Source organism: Rhea pennata, chromosome 1 (assembly GCF_028389875.1).
Source record: "Rhea pennata isolate bPtePen1 chromosome 1, bPtePen1.pri, whole genome shotgun sequence".
In the NCBI taxonomy this organism is placed as follows: Eukaryota; Metazoa; Chordata; class Aves; order Rheiformes; family Rheidae; genus Rhea; species Rhea pennata.
The window spans coordinates 21,720,535-21,744,796 of record NC_084663.1 but is presented as its reverse complement, the minus strand read 5'-3'; the positions used below and the strand labels follow the sequence as shown (position 1 = coordinate 21,744,796).

The following is a 24,262-nucleotide window of genomic DNA, read 5'->3' as shown; positions in this document are numbered from 1 at the left end:
ATTAATACAAGTTGTCTCTCTTGCTTTCAGTACTCCTACTTGGAATAATGTGCTATTTGTAGGATACCTTTTCATTTATCCTAGTTAGAGTTTGTCTTGCAGCTGACCAAAGAAACCTAGTGTTTAAGTGGTCTAGAAAGCTCCTCCAAATTACTTAAACCTCCCTATATTCACCATCTCTCCTGGTCCAATCCAAACAGTCAGCATTATCCTAACAGGTATGTTTAGGTTGCATCCCACCACCATTATACATGAAAAAAATCTTAACACTGAAAAACATGATTTTTTAAAACCTAAAATCATTTTTTTTAAAAATATTAGTAGCACTGTAAGAAACATTGCAAGTCTCCAGCCTTGTAAAAACCACAGCCCTCCATACATTGATACACCTAATTCACAGAAGCAGTCGTTAAGAAACAAACATTCCTGTGGGTGCTTGTATAACAATATTCACAGAATACTAACAAAACTTGACACCTGAAAATAGCTAACAAGTTGATCACAAGACCTGTGGTAAGTGAATTGTACATGGAAACTTGCTCACAATTACCAAATATGCAGAACTCAAGCTCAGAACAGCGTAAGTGACCTGAGCCAGGGGAAAGTGTTTTGAAAGTCTTTTTAGAATTTGACCTAGGAAAAGAACAGAAAAAAAGGTCTATTGTTCTCTCATACACATATCTAATTGTAGGGCTGCTTTTTTATAAGAAAGCTCACAATTAGTTCTTTTTAAAGTACCTCAAATGAGCATCATTTTGAAGCCTCAAAACATCAGTTACACCATTTTACAATCCAATAGGAACAAAGTGAGAGAGTCTTATTTGTGAAGACAGCGTTCTAAATGACCCAGCTCTGCCATCCACTATCAAAACACTCCTTTAACCCCTCACATCAAACCAGTAACAGCACTCAGAACTACTCAGAAGATGCAATTAGAAACTCCTTTTAGGAACACTGCCATATGCTTTGATGTCAAAAAGTAATCTTCTCTTCCTGTTTTTCTACTCTCTCCTTAAGCAAGGACAGGCCTAGACCAAGCCCCACCCAGCTAGATCACGAGTGCCCTCAGCACCACAGCCACATTCCACTGGCTTGGACCTACAGACAGGCCCCACAAACCCACAACAGCACTGAGAACTTCTACCTGAGGTCGCCCACTTCCCATCTAGGCCTTCCTCACCACCCGCACGCCTCCAGAAGTAGGAGAGCGTCTTAGACAGCAGCCGAAGCATCTCGAAACACAAACACCTCACAACCGACCCCCACCAACGCGCCCCTAACGGCTGCGCCTCAAGCCCCGCGAAGCCGCCGGCCAATCAGGCGGCTCACTCTTGGCCACGTGAGCGCGCCCGCCCTTCCCCCCCCGCGGCCAGGTGGCCGAGGACGAGGAAGGGCGGTGCTAACGGCTGATGTGGCGCCTTTCCCGCCTCCGGCGTGCGGACGTGAGGGGTGGGCTTCGCGGGCTGAGGGGAAGGGCTGGACCGCTTCGTCCGGCGCTAAACATGCCGAAGGGCGAGCCGGCTGCGATGTGTCGCCGCGGAATCGCCCCTTCCTCCTCCTCTGTCCGCCGCATTGAGGCTGCGCTCCCGTGAGGGCGCCCGCTCACGGGGCTCCTGTCAGCCTTTCCCCGCTTCCCCATCCCCCCGCCGTAGCCGGGGGCCGCTTGGATATTCAGTCTGTACCTAGTAAACGTTGTACAATTCTGTTCCAGCCAATCTGGAGCGAATTAGGCTTTTCCAAAATACTCTGTGACATTTAAAAGGCTTTCAAGGCAGTGTTCTTAAAATACTTGGAAAAGCCTAACAGATTTATGTTTAATATTGGTGTCCCAGCTGTATAGCTCCAAAGAAGAATGAGTGTTGGTCTGCAGGAGTGTAGCTAGTGAAGAAATAGTTTTGCCAGGGAAGAGAGGTAGGCATGCAGCAATTCTGTGTGAAGACCCTGTCCCTGAGCTCATAATATATTACAGCCTTCCCAGGCTGGCTGCACTCCTCAGGAGCATTACTGGCAGCAAATGGCTTAGGCAGGAAAGACAAGTATTTCATCTGGCTGCCCTTTAAAATACTAACATGATACATTCGTTTATTACATCGATAAAGTTAGAAATATTTTATATTTTAATAGTAATAAATGGATAGGACAGATACTGACTGAGCCTCTGAACTCTTCAGATAGCGATTCCTGCAAAGGACAGTAAATCCCCCCAACAGTTTATATTTTAGTAGGTGAAGGAGAGAAAACCCTTTGAAGCTATTGGGTCTCCATTTTGCTCTTTGTTTAGTTGATGGCCCCAAGGTGTAAGCTGGGAACAAAAGGGTTTTGAGATTCCTCAGCTCCAGAAAAAATACTTCAAAGAGCCAAGTTTTTAAAGAGCTGATTTTTTTACAAAGGGAATACAGATAATGAATTAGAATGGTGTAATATGATTTTGTAGAAAATGCACTGGTAGTGTAGCTATTAAAAACTCAACAGAAGAAGGAAGTTCAGTCAGCATGGTAAAAATAAATTAACCTGAGCTCAGGTGCTTTGTATTGTTGTATTTAGCTACAGGAATACTGGGATGAGCCTGTGTTTAATACTGGGGAAATATTCCAGGACAGTGTCCTTTTGTTTTAAGTACTAATATAAACCTTACAAGTATAAGTTAAGGTACCTATTTTATCATGCTGTCCCTTGGCAGATTAGATGTAGCCTTCAGTTTTTATCTTCTGTGGCTACTGCAGGGGATGCTTGTATGGCCAAGTGCTAGCAAATGACCTAGTGACTGCTACAGCTACTTCAGGCTGTCTGAGCTTGTTTTGTGGCCAGTTCTTGCTTAAAGGTAAGAAGTTCTTCATAGCATCTCTTCACAGCCTGTTTGATTTGTCTTCCCTTGACATCTTCTTTTGACCTAACTTAAAATAAAAACCACTTCATTTGTAGAACTCTTTCAGAAGCCTGTAATGTTCTGTTAGCATTACTGCATTATTCGCTGCATTCTTTGTGCAGGTTTTCTATGTGCCTTTTAGTATTAGAAAGAATCTTTTTACTGTTTGTATAGCACCTAGCGTTACAGGGTCTTAGCTGATGACTTTGGCTCCTAACTGTCTAATCTTCCTGTGTAGTTGTGTATATGCAGAAATGATGAAGTCTTTTTAGGATTCAGAAACACAAAATTAAGGAAGCCTAAAATAAGGGCCCTAAAGGAGTTTTTGAGTGGAAACTGACCTGTGTGGTTTGAGTGGTTTCTATCGAAACTGATGCCAAACACAGCGGACACAATAATCATAGGGTGAACCTCTGTGCAAAAGGAAAATAAAAAATACTGAGAAGTTCAGATGCAAGGGAGAAGAAGGAATCTCACTATATGCAGAGAAAATACTGCAGCATGAGTATTGAGAGAGGGAGCTTTCAAGTATCGTGCCAGCTGAAATGTGTGTACCTCTGAGCAAAGGTGTCTCGTGGTGTCTCAGCCCTGCTCTGTTTGGTGAAGCAGGACTCTATTTTTACTCAAAGAGGTGAAACCAAATTAATACCTGAATATCTCACCAGTTTCTTAAAAAAAAAAAAAAAAAAAAAAAAAAAAGATGTTGCTAAATTGACTAAAACAGTCATAAGGGGTAAAATATAAAATATGTTTCTGTTCTGTATCTATGATAATTCATGTTAGAGCAAGCCTAGCATTAACTGAAAATGATTTGAATTTTCCATTTCATTTTCCATTAAAATGTAATCTCTAAAAGTATACAGATCATGAAGATATGTGTATTATATTTTTCCATGAACAAAGAAGATAAGAATGTCTTAATTACTCTAAGTTTTGCAAGAATACACAGTTTCTTCTAATTTTTTTCTGGTCTACAGCTGTATATAATGTATGATTAATTTCTATGTCTCAGTCTATTCAAACAAGTGTAACATTTTAATTTTTTTTTTCAGTATTGGCTGATATTTTTTTAAAGAACAAAATCTACACTCAGTACAAATTGAAAAGCTTTTCTGGCATACTTTAAAAGGTGATGCTCTTTAGAGTATTGAAGATTTAATTGTGTCTTGATTACAGTAGCCTTTAAAGTGTATACAAAAGACTCTGTCATTGCTGTAGTTGTCAGGTTGCCAACATCTTCAAGATACAAGCATTCTTTTATTTTTTATTGCCTAATAAGCAGGAGAGCTGGATCCAGTATACACTGGCCATTGCATGTCACTGCTGCCTGCTAGATTTTAAATTCATTGTTTAATAATCATGTTGTTCTGTCAGTGTCAGTACAATTCAAGTGTGCAGGGTTTATCTGAACATTCTAGAAAACTAAGTAGAAAAAATAAATAAGAATTATACAGTAAAGATAATTCATTATAGGTATCTAATTTACTTGTTCAGATACTTGAAACTTTTTAAACTGTAGTTTAAATACTGTGTTTTAAAATATTTTTTGCTCTTTTGAAACAGGAATGAGATTGTTGAATATCATCAGTGACTGCTATAACAACTAAAACTGATGAGAAATATTTTATTTAAATAGCCAATTATAGGGTAGCACTCCGTTAAAGAGTTTTGAAGCAGTTTTAATTTGTTGGTCTGATTTAGAACCAGCCTTATGAGAATGTAGTACAGTCATTTTCTGGTATATTCCGTTAATTAAAATTCAGGGGGCATTTTCCTGTTCCCTGGCTTAACTGAAGTTTTTGCTCTGCTTTTGTTCAAGATATGAATAGATGTTGTTGGAAGCCAAAGTGTAAGGGAGAACTTTTCAAAGACTGCATGACTCACTGAACGGTGAGAATATCACAAAGTGTACAGACAGCTGTTTTCACAAGACTTATTTTAAAGTGACAGTTAACTTTTCAGTTGAAGGTAAGCATGAAGGTTTTTGACTGTTGAAAAATGTGTTATAATTTACTCTAATATAACATATTCCTCAAGGTATTTGAACAGATTAGAAAGCAGTGAGATGAGTAAAAACAGCTAAGTGAACAAGCAAAATGGTTGATACTAGGGGATTTAGAAGAAATGAAATCTTCAGTAGCTCAGTTACTGTGAGTATATTAGTTTGAGTCATAATGAAGTATATCATTGAAGATGTCTGATAACAAATGTTAGATACAAGTTAAAATTAAGACATTTAAAAATCTACTATCCTAACAAGAAAAAAATGCTTTGGTTATAGAGTAATTCTCAAATTAAGTATTTTAATCATAAGTGCTAACTTTTTTTTTTAAATACTCCTCCAAAGATTTTTCTTGAATCTTCATTTATTGAAGTATCATAGATAGCAAACTTTGGTATTTATACTAAGTTGTTACGAACAGTGGCTATAGGATGTAGTGTGCGCTGTATTCAAGTCAGCTGTTAATACGCTTATCTATTTTGAAATGTAAATACAGTTCAATACTAATTATTAACTTTATTTACCGTGTCCTAAATAGACTTAAAAAATGGTTTAGCATTAATCTAAGTGTATGACAAAACTAAATTGTGTTTTTGATTTTTCTGCATCATTTGTTTTGCCATTTTTATTATCATTGAATTGCTTTTGTGAAGTGTTATGACCAGGGAAGACGGTTACAGAGAAGAATTTAGCTATGACAGGATGCCAACTTTGGAGCGTGGAAAACAAGAGAATGGAAGTTATATACCTGATATTAAATCTAGTGACCTTCAGCTATCACAGCGGCTACATCCTTGTTTTAATTATAGAACATGGATCTTTTCTTTGCTGATGGGAGTGAGTACTTTAAATTTAAAAGTTTCAATACCAAGGAACCTGTCCTCTTTCAAATCATTTGGGGAATCACAATTTCATCATTGATATAACTGGATATAAATATTGGTACAGAACATGTTTATCAAATATAGAATGTAAGACTTCTTGGCTAATGGTAAACTTTGGATACTTGTCAAATGTCTGAACGATGAATTTATCTTTGCTATTAATCCTACAGTGTAAACAAAGTGTCATAGTGATTAAAATATTACCACGTATGTATTTATGCACATACAAGCAATAGTTTTTTGTAAAGTAGGCTGATCATACATACTCTTCTTTTAAAATGTTTTTAACTATTAAAGGTAGTTTGTTTACCCTAATAACATTTTGACATTAAAATTATATATGATATTTAATTGCTGCTTCTTTCTGTTTGATAGTCATATGATTCTTTGGTAGACTCTTTGTGTAGTGAGTTATATACTTTGTTTTTTCATGAACATCATAATGATTTAATTTTTTGTGTCATTGCTAGCATCATAGAACATTATGATCTTCAGTGTGCACCATGTGCTTCTTCATATTCTGGCCCATGATAATTACACTTTATTATAGCAGTTATGACTGTCTTCTTTTTCCTTTTTCTGTTTAACTTGTGTTTTTTACGGAATAATTTTTACAAGAGCTGAAAATGGTTATTTCAGCATTACTACAATAATTAATTATTTCTGCACAATGTATGAAAGCAATGTCTTACTTTGATGGAAACATCTGAACTCTTTTTCCTTTCCGACAATTTGATTTGCTTGAGAATCTGGAATTTCCTTTCAGACATTCCATTATATAAAAAGAGCAAAAGAACAGTTGGCTTTCCTTGCTTTAATTTTTTCTGAGACTGTTGAACTGAATTGTCAAAAAGGGTAACTCTCTCTTATTACTCTTTTTTACTGAGTTGTGCATAATTGGACATTACTAGTGATTAATGCTCATTTGCTGAAGTCATGTTTGTCAAGAAGCATGAATTTTATGGATAAATCAAAATGCAATTTTATTAACACGCCAACCTGATAAATTCCAATTAGATTTTTTTTAAATCTCAAATATAAAAGTGGTTAATCTCTCTCAACTCATCTGAAGCACAGAGGTCCAGACTTTGTTTCCTGGAAAGTCTATGTGCTAAGGAACAAAAGATATGTAGTGAACAAAACTGTTGTGGTTCAGAGATGATGTCATAGGGTGACATCAAAGTATCTGCTACTTGTGTTCCAGAACCAGAGCATTCTTGTGCAGGAATAGTTCAATATGCTTTAAGTACAATTTCAAGTTGTGTTCTATAAATACTGTTATTCCAGGGTTACAAGAATTCTGCATATGTATATGTGTGTGTTTGTACATGCATATACACTATCTTAATTTTCTCTCGTCCCTCTTTTGAAGAGGACTTTTAAAAAGGCCTGTCTAATGTTACAACATGAAAAAAGCCTAAATAAAACAAGAGACCTTCTATTTCTCACTTCTCTCAACTCTTTCAAAGAATGTCTACTCTGAGAAAAAACAAGCAGAAATAAAACATTCTAGTAGACTGTATTTCTCATTCAATATTGAGAATATAGCTGATTTGAAAAGAATTACTGATTTCCATAGCCTCTCTTTTTAAAGTCATTTTATTCATATTAATCTACATTATTTGTTGCTTTGCAGACTTGCCTCCTTATTACTTCTGGATTTTCATTATATCTGGGAAACATTTTTCCATCTGAAATGGATTATTTACGTTGTGCAGCAGGTTCAGTAAGCATTCTTAATTATTTGCTGTGACTGTTTGACAGCAAAAACAGTAGTAAACATTTTTGTGGATATATTTTCATTCTGTCTGTCTTTTTAATGCCAACTTTCTTCATGGAAGATTTAATTTTATTTAACAATTCACTAATGAATTTTCATTGCATTGTTAAGGGAATAACAGTTGTCATAGACAGTGGTTTATTTACCAGATCACAATAGGCAGATATCTATCCGTGGCTTTCAGTAGCTTTTCTATACTTGATTGTTACAAAATTTGCATTGTTATATATTTGTGGGATTTCTTGGCTAAATACTGTCAGAATATATTTCAAATATATCTGCTTATAAATGTATTCTGCCATAATATCCAAGTATTAAACAACACCCGAAAAAGTTATCTTAAATACTGTTTTATTAGTACAATATATATTAAAGATGTTTTTAAAGATGTCTAAAGACTTTTCAAAGTCTCATAATCTTTACTATTTATTTAGTAAATAGTACTATTTATTTATCTTACTCTATTACATATGCCTAACTCACACTTAAGATCTCTGTGGATAAGATAAATTTAGTGTAATTGCTTTGTTTGTGACAAGATTCTGATGTTTCTTTGTTATTTTGGAAACACTACTTGCAAGTCTCCTTTACCTTAGGTACTAGAGTGGTGCTTTACTTTTAACAATGTCTCAGGAATTCCTCCATGAATGGACTGTTGCTTGTGTTTCTGTTAGAGGTGTTATGAATAAAGTTGAAGCAGTTTGTGAAATTAATATCTTCACTGATCTATTATGCTTTTCTACCCTAAAATCTTGGCTTTTTGAACATTGCAAATTTTCTGTATTCCTTCAGAATTTCCAAAGATCTGATAGGAGCAGAAGGGTAGATAACAAATCACTTTCACGGTGGGTTTGAATAGGTCACTATTGGCAGGACTTAGTTCTGTGTGAAGATGTGTACATTTGAGTGTCTGTCTGTGAGCAAGGTGTTCCAACTCCCACAAAAGATAAGGGAGTCAATATAATCAGAAGAGCCTAGAGAGCTGCTTGGCTGACTGACTACTAAACATCTAGTTAGAATGGACTGAACTGCTCTCTAGGCTTTTTGACTGTGTTCACTGTGGATAGTATTCAGTTGCCTAATATAGTCATGTTGTGTTAGAGATACTGTAGGATATCTAGGACATTAATATATTGTTTTAATGATGTTAAATATAGGTCAGTTAGGTGTTGAGGAAATGTTGCTAAGAATTTCAGATGTAGATATTAATCTAATTATAGTGGTTCTGTTGTTAAGCTGCCAGTGCTTAGATGTGCAAAAAATAATCAGTGAAGAAATGCAGGATTTGTTACAGGATTAGTTCATGGAAACATTTTAAATATTTTTAGTGTATTTTTGTTTTATTTAAAAGTATGTTGCAATATTATATGCTTGTATAAGGTAGAGTTGGGTCTGTACAGTAAAACTTACTGAAGATCTAGCTCTGCCCTTAGATATGGAAAAACAATTCCCAGTTAAGATAGAGAAGCTCCCAGGCACATTTTTTAAAGCATAATTTGACTCAACAGATTAGTTTTACAAAGTTCTTCCAAACTGTACCATTGTTGAAATTGCCCAAAATTTAGCTTAAATAACCCTGCCTTTTTTTTTTAAAAAAAGTACGGAGGCCTAATATGGTCATAGTCTGTTTTCTTTTTCTTCTTTTGGGTTGCAGGCCTACTAGAGTTGATAGAACTAACAAACAAAGACATAAAATGCCTCATGAAAGGCTTCTTTCCTTTACTTACCACACTGTGCAAGGTAGCTAGCCAAAACTAAGGGATATCCCTTATAAGCTCTTATAAAGCTCAAGCTCTTTTAAAATGTCTGCAATCTTCAAATGTATTTAATGAGCTCAGACAGTAGTGACAACTGCTCAGAATTTCTGATCTTCCGCTTCAGGTTTTTAAACTACAGTATGTAACCATACCCAATAACAAGCGTATGTGGAAATATATAAAAATTTATTTCAGCAAAATATTCCACTAGTCTTCTCTTAATTTTTCTAGTGTGTTCCTTCAGCTGTTGTGAGCTTTGCTATAGCGAGGAATAAAATCAATGTGGTAAGTTTAAGATTTTTTGGCAATTACATATTTTTTTCTGTGCTTAAAATGAGAAACAAACATATTTTGAAATTGTTTTTCAGATACCCAATTTTCAGATTCTATTTGTCTCTACATTTGCTGTTACAACAACATGTTTAATTTGGTTTGGATGCAAACTTGTTCTCAATCCGTCAGCTATAAATGTAAGTCACTCAAACAATTACAAAGTAATGCTCCTTTTGTTTTTACAGAAAAGGTGTAGATCATGTGTGATTACACTGTTGTCAATACAGCAACGCAAAGAGATTATCTAGCAGTAATTGTCTCTTCTGAGTAAGGCTGGAAAATTGAGATCAGAGATGAAACCTTATATGGGTAAAAGATGCAAAGTACAGCTAACTTAGAGGAGATGATACGGAAATGATTTTCCTAGCTAGCTTAGAGGAGATTAATATAGAGTTGATTTCATGTCTTCTCCTAGAAGTTGTCTGTAAATCCAAAACATAAATTAGATCTTCACATGTGATCTAGTTTGATCAATTGGCTAATTCTTTTTTTGTTGGCTGTAATAACGTTTTTTTTTTAGATTAGATTTAGATTTAGATTAGCCAATTGTTAGGGTTTAATTGTGTTGAAATGAGGTGTCACGAACAATGCTACTTATAGGACATTTCATCTTCTGATTAAGATAATTCTTTCTTGGATCTTCTTTAAGGGATAGTTTTGCTTTGGAAGCCACCAATAAAGAAACTTTTGACAAACATTTCTCGCTTACATCAACAATAATGCAAAAAAGACATATTCCATACTGGGAAAAGGTCTATATTTTTCAGTCACAACCTTCTAAAATCAATTTTTGGTAATCTGAGCCAAACAGCAAAACTACAGCTTTGTTTTTGAGTAGGATGAAATGTCTTGAGGCCTGTATGCAGTCATGCCTCCCTGGGTTTTATGTGTTTCTTGTTTTACACAAGCCACAGTTCTTTGCACAGCCTTTGCTAGCTTATTGCTAGTATAGCAGCTTCCTCATACATTTTTCTCCCTAAGTGTCTTAGGCTGGTAGGATTATATACTAATTAATTATATACCAGGCACAGGGATATTGATTTTATCCCTTTTACCTTTCTTTGCTGGGTAGAGAATTCAAATATTGGAAACCAGTCCTAGATTCTGAGAGAAAACAGAAGTGTGACTAGAGAAAAATCACTCTCTTTACATTCTGTTGCCTTAGTAAGCATGTACATGATCACAGCACTGTCAGGATAGTGGAGAACTATGTTTGCCCAGGAAAGGTGGGCCCAAGGGAGTTATTTGACTGCTGCAATGAGTTGTTTTGTTTTGATCCCCTATGTGACAAAATTAGTTTTGTTTATGCTCTGAAGAAGCTTTTAAGCTGGTCCTGTGTGTAAGAACTTAACTTCAGTTGTCTACTTTTGAAATGTTTTCCCTTCAGAGTAGATTTTTAGATTGCTTGAAGATTTGTATTATTGGATTATTAAATATTAAAAACTTTTGTATTTTCAAAGCAGATCAAACCATTTGGAAAAAGAGATTATATTAGGACTAGAAAAGTGTAAGTGTCAAACATTAAATTTATAGCAAGATGAATTAAATTCTGTATTTGTCAAATGCTGGTGATCTACAACAATATCCACAAGACATCTTTGTTTTTTGTGATTTTCCTACGTTTCATGTGCCTGTTGTATTTCACTACTATGTTCTAGATCACTGGATAAAGATAAATCAGAATAACCAGGTATGCAAAGCTGGCTTTGAACCGTTTTTGTATTTTTCTATCATAAGAGCAACTCATTGCGCTGACTCATTTTCCTTTTTGAAGGATGCCATTATGCTGGGACAGTCTGACTATTTGGCAGCTCACTTGTACAGCTATTTTCCATTATCCATGTGGTGCGAACAATATGTAGAATACTATCTCTTTAAATGTTCTTTCATCATCAAATTTTTTTCCTTTCCCATGGAAAACTGCATAAGAAAACAATATTGGCTCTGATGTAAAATCATTGCCAGCAATTTAGAAGCAGTAAGGCTCACTTAAAAAAAATCTATTTTAGTAAGGCAGTTAATACTTAAAAAACAACAACAACAACAACAAAAAAAAACCCAACCCTCCATGCTGTTAGAGAAGACCTGGGTGATTCTTGGTCAGTCTTACTCATGTTGATTGATAACTTTACAAAATGTCTTTAAACAGATAACAGAATTTAAAATACAAGCCACATCCTAGACTGTTACTGTGTTGCACAAATCCAGTAGTGCGAAGAAGTTCTGTAGTCAGTGTGCTAGCAATATAAAACTTTCAAAGTGTAAAGGATGTAAGCTGACTGCTGCTGCCACCCTGTTCCTTCCCAGCTTTCAGACTAAGAAGCCTGCTGGGCAAAAAAGAGCATGCATGAGTTGAACCTCATGCAAACTAGCTACTGCAGCTGAAAGAGTTGAGACCTTGAAGGGGATTCAGATTAACTCCAAATTAAGTATGTGTACATACTTCAATTGTCTCCATGTGAATTGAGCATCTGTACTCCCACTGTAGTGGAAATGTTCCTGTGCCTGTGACTCTGAAACCCAAATCCATACTCTTGTTCATCTCAAAGTAGATGCCTAAGGCAGGATTTGGTGGCCACAGACACCTCTTATCATTTTATGTGGTGTGCCTGCTGTTGCGCCTCTGGTCACATGAGGGTCTCCTGTAAGTCCCATGTCATATGTGCCGTTCATACAGGCATGTACGATATACCTGAGTATCTCAAATGACCCTAGAAACCTGCGTTTATAAAACGTAATCCTATCCCTAGAGACTGATTGGCTGAAAAGCTTTTGGGGTTCCCTTCACTGACTGTATTGTCTAGATCTCTATTGACTGGAATAGTGGCTTAGACATCTTGGCTGCATATAGATAATGTATGTACCTGATTTAGGTGGCTAACATTAAGTGTCTGCCATCATTAGATACACCCTAGCTTATCCTGCCTGGCTCCACCTACTGGTCCAGGAGGGCATCAGTCTCCTCTAGGTCCTCTGTCATTTGTCAGACTCATGGAGATATCTTAGAACATCTGTAGCATGTCTTAGATAGTATTAATGTATGCGTTCAAGCAACTAAATTGAACCTGAAAAGATCTAATCTTGAATTAAATTCTGCTTTTCATACAGTTCCAAGGAACCACATTTTTAATGTGTTCATTGTCATGGAGGAGGATTAGGAACATAGCTTACTTGTTTCTCTTTATCCAGAGATAGAATTTATATAAGTAAGTGGTAGTTATAATGAAAATTTTCTTTACTGATTAGAAGTCTAACCTGTTTGCCTCTACTAAAGATGATTTAAAAAGGTGCTGACTTCTAGTTCAAGCTGTATTTCTGTTTAAAAAAAGAAAATCTCCAGAACTGGAGATAAACATTTCACTTTGGTTTGGGACTCTTGAAGTAATTTTATGAGTGGAAGGTTATATCTGATATTTTGGGTATGTCACATTAGAAAAAAAGTATTGTAAAGATATTTGGACCCAAACTTGTGTGTTTGCTTGGCACTGCACTGTACAGCGTAGCCTTGCCAGCCCACGTCAGAACCAGCACTATGTGTCAAAACACATCCAAATCCTAGGAATTTTCAGGCTAGATCAAGTTGTTCTGCAGGCCACATGCCTAACACCCTTTCTTTTGCCAAATAATGTCTTTATTCTTCAGGCTAGCACTTTCCCTAGAAACTTAGCACTATGACATTTTTACTGTTTGTGGCTCTAGCAAAACCGTACAGTCTATCATGTGCTGCAAGGTGTGTAATCCTAATGGTGAATTGCTGAGAAGGACTAATTTTAGTGCCCCCAAAGGCTCTCAGAGCTGCCGCTTACAACCTCCTTCAAAGAATTTGTGCTGCAAGACACATGTCAGAGCAGAACTGAAGTTTTGATCTTCCCCAAGCAAGCCTGACATGAGGGAACAATATAATTCTGTTCCAAGTCATTGAGCAATTGCTTGCTATAATTGTATAGGCTCTGAAGGAGATCCAGTCTCCCTAAACTTCTGGTACTTTGCCGGATAGCCTGATCTAGCCACTAAATGTCTCCTGCTGCTGCCAGTGGGAAAACATAGTACTTTTGAAGACTTACAGTGGGAAGTCCAATCTGCCTGATTTATGTGCCTCTAGAAGATGATTCAGCCCACTTAAAGTAGTTGTATCTTTTCTTTGAGACAATAAGGAACTGAAAGGAAATATTAAGTACTCCATTAAAGACAAACAATGGCATGAAGTCTGTCTGGACCCACATTTTTGCACAAAAATCTCTACAGACTTGTGAGAATCGTGAAACTATGCAAAGTGCGTTCATCAGTGCTCTACTAGTGCTGTGTTACTAGAGTACGTAGCTAGGATTTTTGACCTAGTTCTTCTGAATGTGTTTGATTTCAGCAGTAGCTGTTACTTTACACCGTTGGGATTGCACTGTAGGGGCTGGAAGCCTATGACTCTCCTTCCCTCCCAGTGAATTGGCTTAACTGCTGGGCTTGTTATACTCTCTCTTACTTGCCTTCTTTCTGGTCCTCTGAATTGTTCATGATTTGCTCTGTGCTCTGGTTTCACATGGGATGTTCTGCAGCAAAATGCAAGAGTACAAAGCAACCATCCCCATGGTAGATGTATATTCTCCTGGAAGACAGTAATCTAATCTTCTTTAGCCAAAATATTTCTAGAAATGAAATGAATGTCTCTTTTTCAGATTAGGCTTCTGAGTATTTCTGTGCACAACTAAGGATTGCCGTAGGGATTTACCAAGAACCAAAAAAACAGTTGAGCAATATACCTAATTAATAGAGGTGTCTAAATGTCACAGAAAGTAGATAGAATACTGGATCCAGCTGGATCCCACCTCCTCTTATATTTTTAATGCAGAAGATATAACACATTTATGTCTGGGATTCTGCTGACAGATAAATTTCAACTTGATTGTACTTATTCTGCTGGAAATCTTCATGGCAACTACTGTGATCATTTCAGCTAGATCTACTGAAGACTGCTGTCTGAGGAAGAAAGTAGGTACCCTTAAGAATTAAAACATTTTGCTTGTTTTTCTAAGTAACTGTTAAAAAAACTATATTTCTCCTTTATTCTGTAAGTTGACAAATTACTGGTTACTCCAGTATATAATTTCATATTTCATGGTAAAACTAGGTTCAACCAATAAATAAAAGTATCATACTAAACAGTAATACTCTTTTCAGGAGTGCAATGGGCCTTCTGCAAAGTGCAGTTGCTACAATTATGCAGCACAGGGTTGTGTGAATATCGTATGAACAGCCATGGCAACTGTTTTATTTGTATCTTGTAGAGCAAAACTTCATGAAATACTAAAATACTGTAAATTGTATGTGTGCAAGTAATAACATTTTGAACCCTGAGGTAGCAAAAGTGTTGTTCGCATATGAAGATTTTCTGGTGTCTGTGCAACGAATATTGTTTTCAGGATTTGGGGCTATAAATAAAATTTTCTGTTTATCTTTAGTCAGAAGTGCTCTCCCAAATCCCACCCTTTATTTTCCACAACAGTACTTGCTTTACCTATTATTGAAGCAAATGTTTGTACTATAGCATTATGTGTTCCAGTAGAAATACTGTTTGCTAGAAAAAGTCATGTAGAAAGCTTTGCGCTCTTTCAATTACTGTTTACTCGTGCCAGCAAAATCTGGAATAACTTTGGAAGGCTCAGGGATACAGTGTGTGTTGAGATTTTGAAGGTGGAAGAGGGAGAGAAGATGAACATTTCCATTATAGAATGGTGGTTGTGTAACAGCAAAATGGGGACTGCGTCATTTGTTTTTAGTCTGATTGATACGGTCTGACACTGAGGAACACTGTGGTGTGTCACTGTCAGCTCTGATGGGTCAACCAGACGTTGCATGCGATCAGTAGGAGCTAAAACAGATTGTACAAGATATTAGAAGAAATGCATTGCTTTGCATACTTCTGATCATGATCTTTTTTCCATCTAGAATACTGCGTATGACAATACCACTGTTTTGAGCAATGTCACCTTTCCAACTCGAATCCTGAAGTCGTACTCTGTAAGAAAAGAATTATCTTCTTTCATTAAATGTTATTTCATTTTTCATCCTTCCACATACTGAAGTAGTTCTAAGCCAGGAAAAGATCAGTGTAGGTAATAACTGGAAAAAAACAGATTTAGAGACAGAAATACGAGATACATCCTAAAATATTTCCTTTTATAGTGTTGCAAAATAAACAATAACTACCATGTACAGGAGGAAAGAGACTATTTAATGACTTGAGGATAAATAGTTTAAACAATACTGTTTTTCAGTGGAGCTAATGAATATATTTACATTTATGTTAGCAAAACATTGACTTCATACATACCTAATATCATGAATGCATTTTTTTCTTCTTCCAGTGAGTCTCTTTCTATATACAGATAGAAAATTTGCTGTTCAGATGCACTGTTAATAATCTGTGTGTTCTACATTGTTCCAGGTGGTTGAGGTGATTATTGGAATTTCATCAGTATTTGGTGGAATAATTGCTTTGAATATGGATGTTCTAGTCTCAGGTCCATATCTTTCAGTAACATTCTTTTGGATCTTAGTTGCTGTAAGTAGTGCAAAGTGAACAAAAGAATGACTTAGATTTTATTTTTTTTTCTCTCTAGCATGACATTTATTTGGCCCTAATATTAATTGACAGTGCTGCTTAACAAATAAATTAACACTTGCTTATGCTTAATATATTATGCAATATTCTTGTTCTATTTCAGTTTATAATACTTTGGTCCTTATATTCTGATAAATTATCAATCCTCAGTTCAGTAAAATGGAGATGAATAATAAGGATATTAAAATATTAAAAGTGTTTTGTCAAGCAAGTCATAGTTATTAGAATATGTCTGGCTGCAAAATAGAAAGCTGTATTGCGTTATAACATCACAGAATTCTTAGGAAATCACTTTCTGCCTGTGAACCTTTACTTAAAAGCCTGAGACTGTGATGGCCACTCCTTGTCACTAATAAGAGCTTGTACTTTAGAGCCATGGATTCAGAAAGCATGATACGCTGTCCTGCTTCCCACAGATGAGACTGGCTGAGAAAGAAGGCAGTGAATACTAGGCTTTGTGTGGCTCCTATGCCTAGAAAATCCCTTAACATGAAGTGGACAAAATAACAGCAAAGTTCTTCAGTATTCAGAACTCATAAAGTTCAGTAGGATTCACAAAGGTTTCATGCAGAAGCATCAAGTTATGTGGATAATACTCATATCTCAGTATGCGTAGGTTTAATACGTGATACTCATAAAATGCAAATTAAATGGAGATTCATTTTCTTTCTATTTAATTAATTGATTCCTAATACTGTCACAAAAAATCATATATGCTTTTTTTTTCTTTTCAGGAAAGTCAGGATGTGATCTGTGACTAGTGAGAATCTGTGTAATTCTGTTGTAATTTGTGTATTTTTTTTAACTAGGTAGAGATTCATCTTTTTATGCTTTTTTTTTTTGTCTTATATTTAGTGCTTTCCAAGTGCTATTGCAAGTCATGTAGCTGCTGAATATCCAAGTAAATGTTTGGTAAGTGTGCAAATCCTTGGATTTTCTCATTAGAGTGGAATAATCCTATAAAAGCCTTTCTCTGGTAGTGGACGTTAATCATATTTGTCCATTTGCTTTTAATTACTTTTACAAATTGTAAGAGAATCACAGAATGGATAAAGTTGGAAGGGACCTCTGGAGATCATCTAGTTCAGCCCTCCTGCTCAAGCAGGGTCATCTAGAGCATGTTAGACTGCGTCCAGGTGGGTTTTAATATCTCCAGAGAAGGAGACTCCACAACCTCTCTGGGCAACCTGTGCCAGTGCTCTGTCACTCTCACAGTAAAGAAATTCCTCCTTGTATTCAGGCGGAACTTCCTGTGGTTCAGTTTTTGCCCATTGCCTCTAGTTCTTTCACATGGGACAACTGGAAAGAGTTTAGCCCCATCCCCTTGAAATACATAGCAGAAGCATAAGCTGATAAAAAGGAATCCAGCAGGTCCTTTAGTAACTTAGTTCCTCAATTCTGGCAAAGAAGTCAAAAGACTTTCTTTTGTATTGGTTCCTTGGTAAAGTTTTATATATTATTGTATGAAATGGACATAACTCATAGGGTGCATCTGGAGGTGTTTTCATGCTCCTCAGCTGAGGTGCCTACCCTTCTAATACAAAGGTTCATGCAAGGCTTCCAACATGATACGAGTGTGAGACTGAGGTACGTATCTGCTTTCTCCCTCTCTAAATTTCTTCCCTTTTCCTGCTATTACGTGCCATGGTCTTTTGTAAAAGAAGAAAATCAAGTGTGCAGGCTGCAATAGACCTGGAACGTATTCTGACAAAATCCTGATCTGCATGACTGGCAACCAGAACTAAGAATGTTCAATATAGTGTATTTATCCCTTAAGTCCTGGATGTGTAATTAAGACTCCATAGTACATCTGTTCTCAGTTACAGTCATGCGACCATACTTAAGTTAGTAGTGATGCATCACCATAACTGAAGTCGGAATTTTATCCTGTAGGATGTTATTTGAATGAAAGCTAGGTTGCTATTGTATTGTAATAAATTTGCCTCAAAGCACTCAAATCTATTTGCATAGTTATTTTAGGTTGTAAGCCTGTAATATCTGCTGTTAGTTCTCATTATTTCATACAAACTGAAAAATAATGATCCTTCTGTACTAGCTCACTGACTTTGGTATTGTTTCCTCTATCTGCATATGAAAGACACTTAAATGAACAAAAAAACCCTTCATCTATGTTAAATAGAAAATGAATTACAAAACAACAATGTTTTGGCTAGGAAACTTTAATTTGTTCAAAGTTTTGCTTCTATATCTTTGTACAATGTGGATAGCTCTTAAGATTTGTCTCATGTAATCTCAGTTACACAACTCTGTTATGTTTGCTTCAAGGACACACGGCTCACAGACAAAAAATGTTGATTGCTTTTTTTCCTGTTTAACATTTATTATCTTATTTTCATTAGGTTGAGGTCTTGATCGCCATTAGCAGTGTCACCTCTCCATTGTTGTTCACAGCTTCTGCATACTTATCCTTCAGTATCATGCAAGTTGTTGACATCTTTAAAAATGATCCGCCTGCTGTTAAAGTAAGTATTCTTACGAAATTGCAAAATTAACATCTACCAATTAAAGTAGGATTACAGGGAGCAACTCGAGAATGAAATAGGAAATATAAGAAGACGAGGTACTGCATTAAAGAGACTGAATAAAATGTTGCAACAACTATTCAAAACCTCTTATTTAATTATAGGTAACATTTTAAAGAATGTTCAGTCTGCTGCCACACTGGAATTCTAGTTTGAAGACAATGGGATATTATTCTAAAGAATCAGTTAAAAAAAAAAAAGTGTAATATTTTGGACTCCTTGAGGTTTTTATAAGATTATAGTATATAAATTCAGGGTTCTAGCTTTACTTGAAGAATACAATTTTCTGTTTCTTAGAATGTCTACTAACAGGTGGCATAATGGGATCATAAACTTACATCTGGAGTTATTTAAAGCCACAACCTGGGCAGAGAAGAAAAAGATTGCAAAACTTAGGCATTTCAATGTGAAATGTTACCAGTTCATTGGTAAGAAGAGCTTTCTAGACCTCTAGCCTCACACTATTTAGAGATCAGCGATGATGTTAAGAGGACCATCTATGGGGATTAAAATAGTGTTAGAAGAAGAGCCTTGACTCACCCATTTGTGCCCACAGTCCCTAAGATCTCTTGTAATTTTAGAACAAGAGAGGGAAACTGTTGATTAAATTGAGGTCTTAGGGACTGAAAATCCAGGTTTGAGTATGTGGTGCTGTTCTGACACTGGACAGTGTTGGAGACAGGCATTGTTGGACCGCAAGAGGTGGCCAAGCATTACATGGTCTCTTTTTTGCTGCAAGTGTTGGAGACAGAAGACCGGACCATCTAGACTATTGGCATGATCTCGTAAAGCATTTCTTGCATTCTTGTAATACTGTGTATCTGGGAGCAGGAAGAGTGGGCAGCTCTGCAAAGGAGGATGCACACAGGAGCTGGAGCTCCTGAAGGAGCTATGGTGCACACAGGGCAAAGAGGGGCAGGGACCTTATTTACAAGAGACACAGTCCCATAGTATCTGAAAAATAAGAGTAAAGCAGACCTGGCCACTTTAACCAGGTTCAGCCAACAGGCCAGTGATTGCCAAAGAAGCCCATGGTAATGAGGTAGGTTTGAGGTCAACTAGGAAGTCAACTCAGCAAGGCAAGGTCAGAGTCAGCACAGAACAAGCCAGGCACAGGCATAGCTGCAGTGTAGCTTAGGCAGGGACCAACAGCAAGGGCCTTAGCTTAAATGCAGCTCCCAAGCCAAAGGATGGAGGCCCCAAACAAGGTTCTAAAAGCTTTTTTACAGTTTAACTGTTTTCACAGCAGTCTGATTCAGATTTCCATAGTTCATAGCTGACCTTAAAACCCAGCAGCAAAACCCCCCAGGAAGGGGAAAAGAGGTGGGTGCATTCAGGACCCAGGCTCTCTGAGTGTTAGGATGTGGAAGAAAAATGCAAATTCAAAATAATAATTCTTTTGATAGCAAAAGTTTGATTGTGAAAGTATTGATACTACTTTGCCAAAAGGGATACTTTGATCAGTGATTCAGATTACAAAATGTAAAATTCTGAATATAGCATCTCAGGCTGTGGTGTTCAAGCATATTGAACAGTACCTTATTCCGTAAATTTCTGTGAGGTTCTGTGGCTCTTATGGAGTTTCTGTGGCATTGGTAGAGCTATAGCAAATCATTCTGATGCTCAGTGCACTTGATGTTTTATCAGTTGTTTGGTCCTTGGTGCTGTGACTGTCTTCCCAGGGATCTTTCCAATAGCTAATGACAGTTTGTATTCCCTTTTCTGGGGCAGTGCCAGCAGTAATCTATGAGGTTTGAGTGTATTTGAAGCAATTCAGGGGCACTTGCACAATGGGATAGGTAAGTCAGGCTTTCCTCTTAGTCTTTGCTAAGGCTCTGATATCTGATGTATTTGATCTGAGTAAGGTCACTGGAATCTAGCCTCATCTGAAGCTTCTCTACATCAATTGATTATTACCACATAGTATTCTTGAGAAGAGGAGAAGACTTTTCAGCATAAGTATTAAAGAGACTGACTGAACAACATGAACAGTTCTTTCAACTTGTACTAGTTAGAAAACAGTTTATATTTTGGAGCTTAATTGTAGCGATAGTCAGATGTAATGAGCTGAACTACTTGCACAAAACAGGACAGAGGTATTTTTATTAAAAATGCTTCAGCCAAATTTTACTGTAATTCTTTTTACCATAAATATTAAATAAATATCATGAAGCAGGAGTATATCTATATGCAAAATAAGAGAGGGAAAATGTTATTTTTGAAATGAAATGTTTTTTCATAAAATGAGACTGAACTTTTAGATTAGTCTTAGATCAGTGAAGAAAACCCAAAAGAGCATGTCTAGTCAATTCATCATTTTAGAACACTAAATTTTCTCATAAATGAGAGCAGGAGGAAAGACTTACCAGTAAGTTGTTCAAAGAGAAGGTACAGGCCAAAGTATGAAGTTAACTGAAAGCTGTTGTGAGGAGATGGAAAACAAGCAATAAAGATTATTTCAGCCTTTTAATGTGAAATCTTCTGACATGAAAAGATAACCCAAATTTCTAGTTTAATTCAAACTCAAAATTCAGCTCAGATTTTTTGAAAAGTACATAGAAGTGTGTAAATATATCAGTGGTATGAATTGAAAGTTGTTCTTTGATTTCTCATACTCTTCAGATTATAGGAATCTTCCTTTCAATGTTGGGAAAACAAGCTGCTTTTTCCTTTTCTTGTTTCCTTAAAGAAAAAGACAGATACCCAATTACACTTACCAGGCTGTCCAGTAATCTAGGAAGTGGGACATACGTCTAGTTTCATGTGTTCTAGGGAATCTCCCAGTCCTTGAGGTACAGGAATCTCTGTGCTTTGAACAAAATTCTATATTTTAGATGATGTTTTCCTCAGTTCTGTTCTATTTCTAGAGGAAAAGATCATCTGATAAATTAATATTTAGTTAAAAATTCCCAATCAGTTCTAGTCTGACCAAAGACAGGCACAGTTGCAAGATAACTTTTAACTGAAGCTTTGTGTTTAAGTTAGGTTTAGATTATATTTTCAGGTAAAAAATGAAATCTAGATACAAATCTCAAGAATATGGGAGTGGGAAAGGCAAAAAAGTATTTTATTTGAGTGGTTAACAAGTATCTGTATATTTATTTTTAGCAATCTTACGATGTGCTGTTGTTGCTCCTGATGCTGATGCTACTAATTCAGGCATGCCTTACTCTTGGCACTGTCATACAGTGTGTGAATTACAAGACAAAAATGAAATTGTATGATTCATCATGGAGAACTTCACAGATTAAAAAACAGGAATACAGAACAACAGAGGTATACATTTGTATCCCCTCTAAAACAAATCTTATTTAAAAAACATTTTTTTGCAATGTTTGGTGTTACTTAATTCAGATCATGATTAAAATCTGCCTTGTAAAAATGTAAAGATGTTAATACAGTGATGAATTTCATAATAAATAGAGTAATATTTTATTTTATATGCTAACTGGGGCATGACAGACTCATTGTCTGTAAATGTATGACAAGTCCTTTTATGAGAAAAAAAACAGTTGTAAGGGTAAAGCTCCCTTTGTTCTGATTATTTGTATTATAGCCTCCCAATTATGGATGAAGACCATTATTATACTAAGATAGTCCTGCCCCACAGGGTACAGATCCATAATAGCTATTATTTATCAGTGTAGAGCTATATAAAAATGATGGACCCTACATTCCCGTGTTGTGATAATGAGATAGGCATCTGTCAAGAAAGGAATGGACTTAACCTTTAAATTGTAAACAGAAGTTTTGAGCTATGAAATGAGAATGCTCAGTATTGTACCTTTCCAAGACCTGCTGTGGGGGAGTGACTGACCCAAGTTAGTTGTGTAAGTTCCCTAAACTATGAATAGAAGAGCTGGGAACCCAGCGAATAGGAGTGACAATCAGCAAACTGAGTGAGTGGCTGCCTGTGCCAGGTAGTATGAAACGGTGAGCAGAGGAGGGTTGCTGCACTCCCAGGTCTTTCCATGTCCTAACTACACTACTGAAATTGGTGATCTTGAAGATCAGAACTCATATCCTGCATTTCCTTGCTGCACTTCTGTCTTCAAGCTATTCATTCAGATACAGCTTCAACACATACTTTTTAAAAGAGCCTGGTGATACTAGTATTACCGATACTGATAGTTGTTCGGGGCTAAAGTGTGCATTCAGGGACTGGGGAACGACATCTTCAGTGCTTTCTTCAGCTTGCATAGGTCAACTACATCCAACTTTTATCACAGCACTGTAGTCTTTAGACTCTCCTCATCTCTGCTATACAGAACAAAATGCTATATTCTTAAAGCCTGGGAGAGAGTAAGTGAGCTGGAGGCTTACTGTATGGCTCAGCACTGGAAAGGGAGAGTACTAACTTCAGTTTCTGCTCTGGAAACAACATCTCTACAGAAAGGATATCGGGTAAAAAGCGTTGGGAGCAGGGACTGAAATTCAGTCATTTTACTTCTGGTAATGAGAAGTGGAAGCTGTGGATTAAGTCCCTTCAGCCTACTAAGGGCATTTAGTGTAGGTCATTGATTTTCTGGATCTTTGTCTTAAGAATTACTTTTTATATAAAAAATGGAGCATAGCAGCTCCATATGGTAACATAGTTATGGTAACATAGCTACCAGTTATGTTATTGAGTATAGGTGGCGGCATGGCTGAATTGTTCTCTTCTGGTGATTCACATGAGTAAAATGCCTAGCTTATGACCTGCTGAGGAACTAGATGCGAGTTAAATGCTAAAATGAGGACTTTGTCCAGAAAGACAACATCTTTTTAGAGTATTTTGTAACATTTAGACACATAAATAATGTTACAGGTCAAGACTTCGGTTCCTATGGCTTCTCAGACATTGTTCCTAGGCAAGACTCTAGTTTGCTTGTGTGTACGCAGATAAATCCTGCTTCAGTAGCACTATAGGTGATTGTTTCTGATTTTGGATTTAGGGATTTAGGTGCTAGGGCTTTGAGTCACACTTTCACAAAAATCTTGAAAAAACGTAAGTAACATGTTTAAAATAGGGATTTGGACAAATGTTACTGACCTGAATATCTGAATGCAAATTATATTATTATAGCTGTGTATTATAAATGTATACTGCACAATATACAAAATTACACAGTTTACAATTAATATAACATGCTAATAGCTCAGGCTATAGGTATTCCTATTTACCTTCCCATGGATTCTCTCAAGTATTTACTCGCTTGAACTACAATATTTGCGTTGTTTCATGTTTCCATTTATCTGAAATTTGTTTTCTTTTAGGTTTCCAATAATACCTTAAAGGATTTTGACAAAGACAAAGCCTGGAAAGCAGTTGTGGTGCAGATGGCTCAGTAGCTTGGATTTTACAAATGCAGCCAATACAATACAATACCGTAATACAACTGTTTGAATTAAGTCTTTGAAACTTTTCAGTTTATAAACAGCAATATAGTTACAGCAGTAGGAGTCAATGAATAAAACAGTAAATAGTGTATCTTCCTAATA

The 24,262-nt window shown here is 36.4% G+C and overlaps 1 protein-coding gene across 5 annotated transcripts; it reads left to right on the top strand.

Moving 5' to 3' along the window:
• The first annotated feature begins 5,525 nt into the window (after nucleotides 1-5,525).
• MLC1 (modulator of VRAC current 1) lies at nucleotides 5,526-24,112 on the top strand. 5 transcript variants are annotated; one of them, XM_062600170.1, is made up of 11 exons: nucleotides 5,526-5,705; nucleotides 7,389-7,478; nucleotides 9,521-9,574; nucleotides 9,658-9,759; nucleotides 14,504-14,605; nucleotides 15,563-15,634; nucleotides 16,062-16,178; nucleotides 17,094-17,150; nucleotides 18,599-18,721; nucleotides 21,890-22,057; nucleotides 24,038-24,112. In XM_062600170.1, exons 1-11 carry the CDS (start codon nucleotides 5,526-5,528, stop codon nucleotides 24,110-24,112), a joined length of 1,140 nt encoding a protein of 379 aa, XP_062456154.1. The 5 variants fall into 5 exon arrangements, with proteins under 5 accessions (XP_062456154.1, XP_062456311.1, XP_062456388.1 ...); XM_062600327.1 differs by lacking the exon at nucleotides 7,389-7,478; XM_062600404.1 differs by lacking the exon at nucleotides 9,658-9,759.
• The last annotated feature ends 150 nt before the right edge of the window (nucleotides 24,113-24,262 follow it).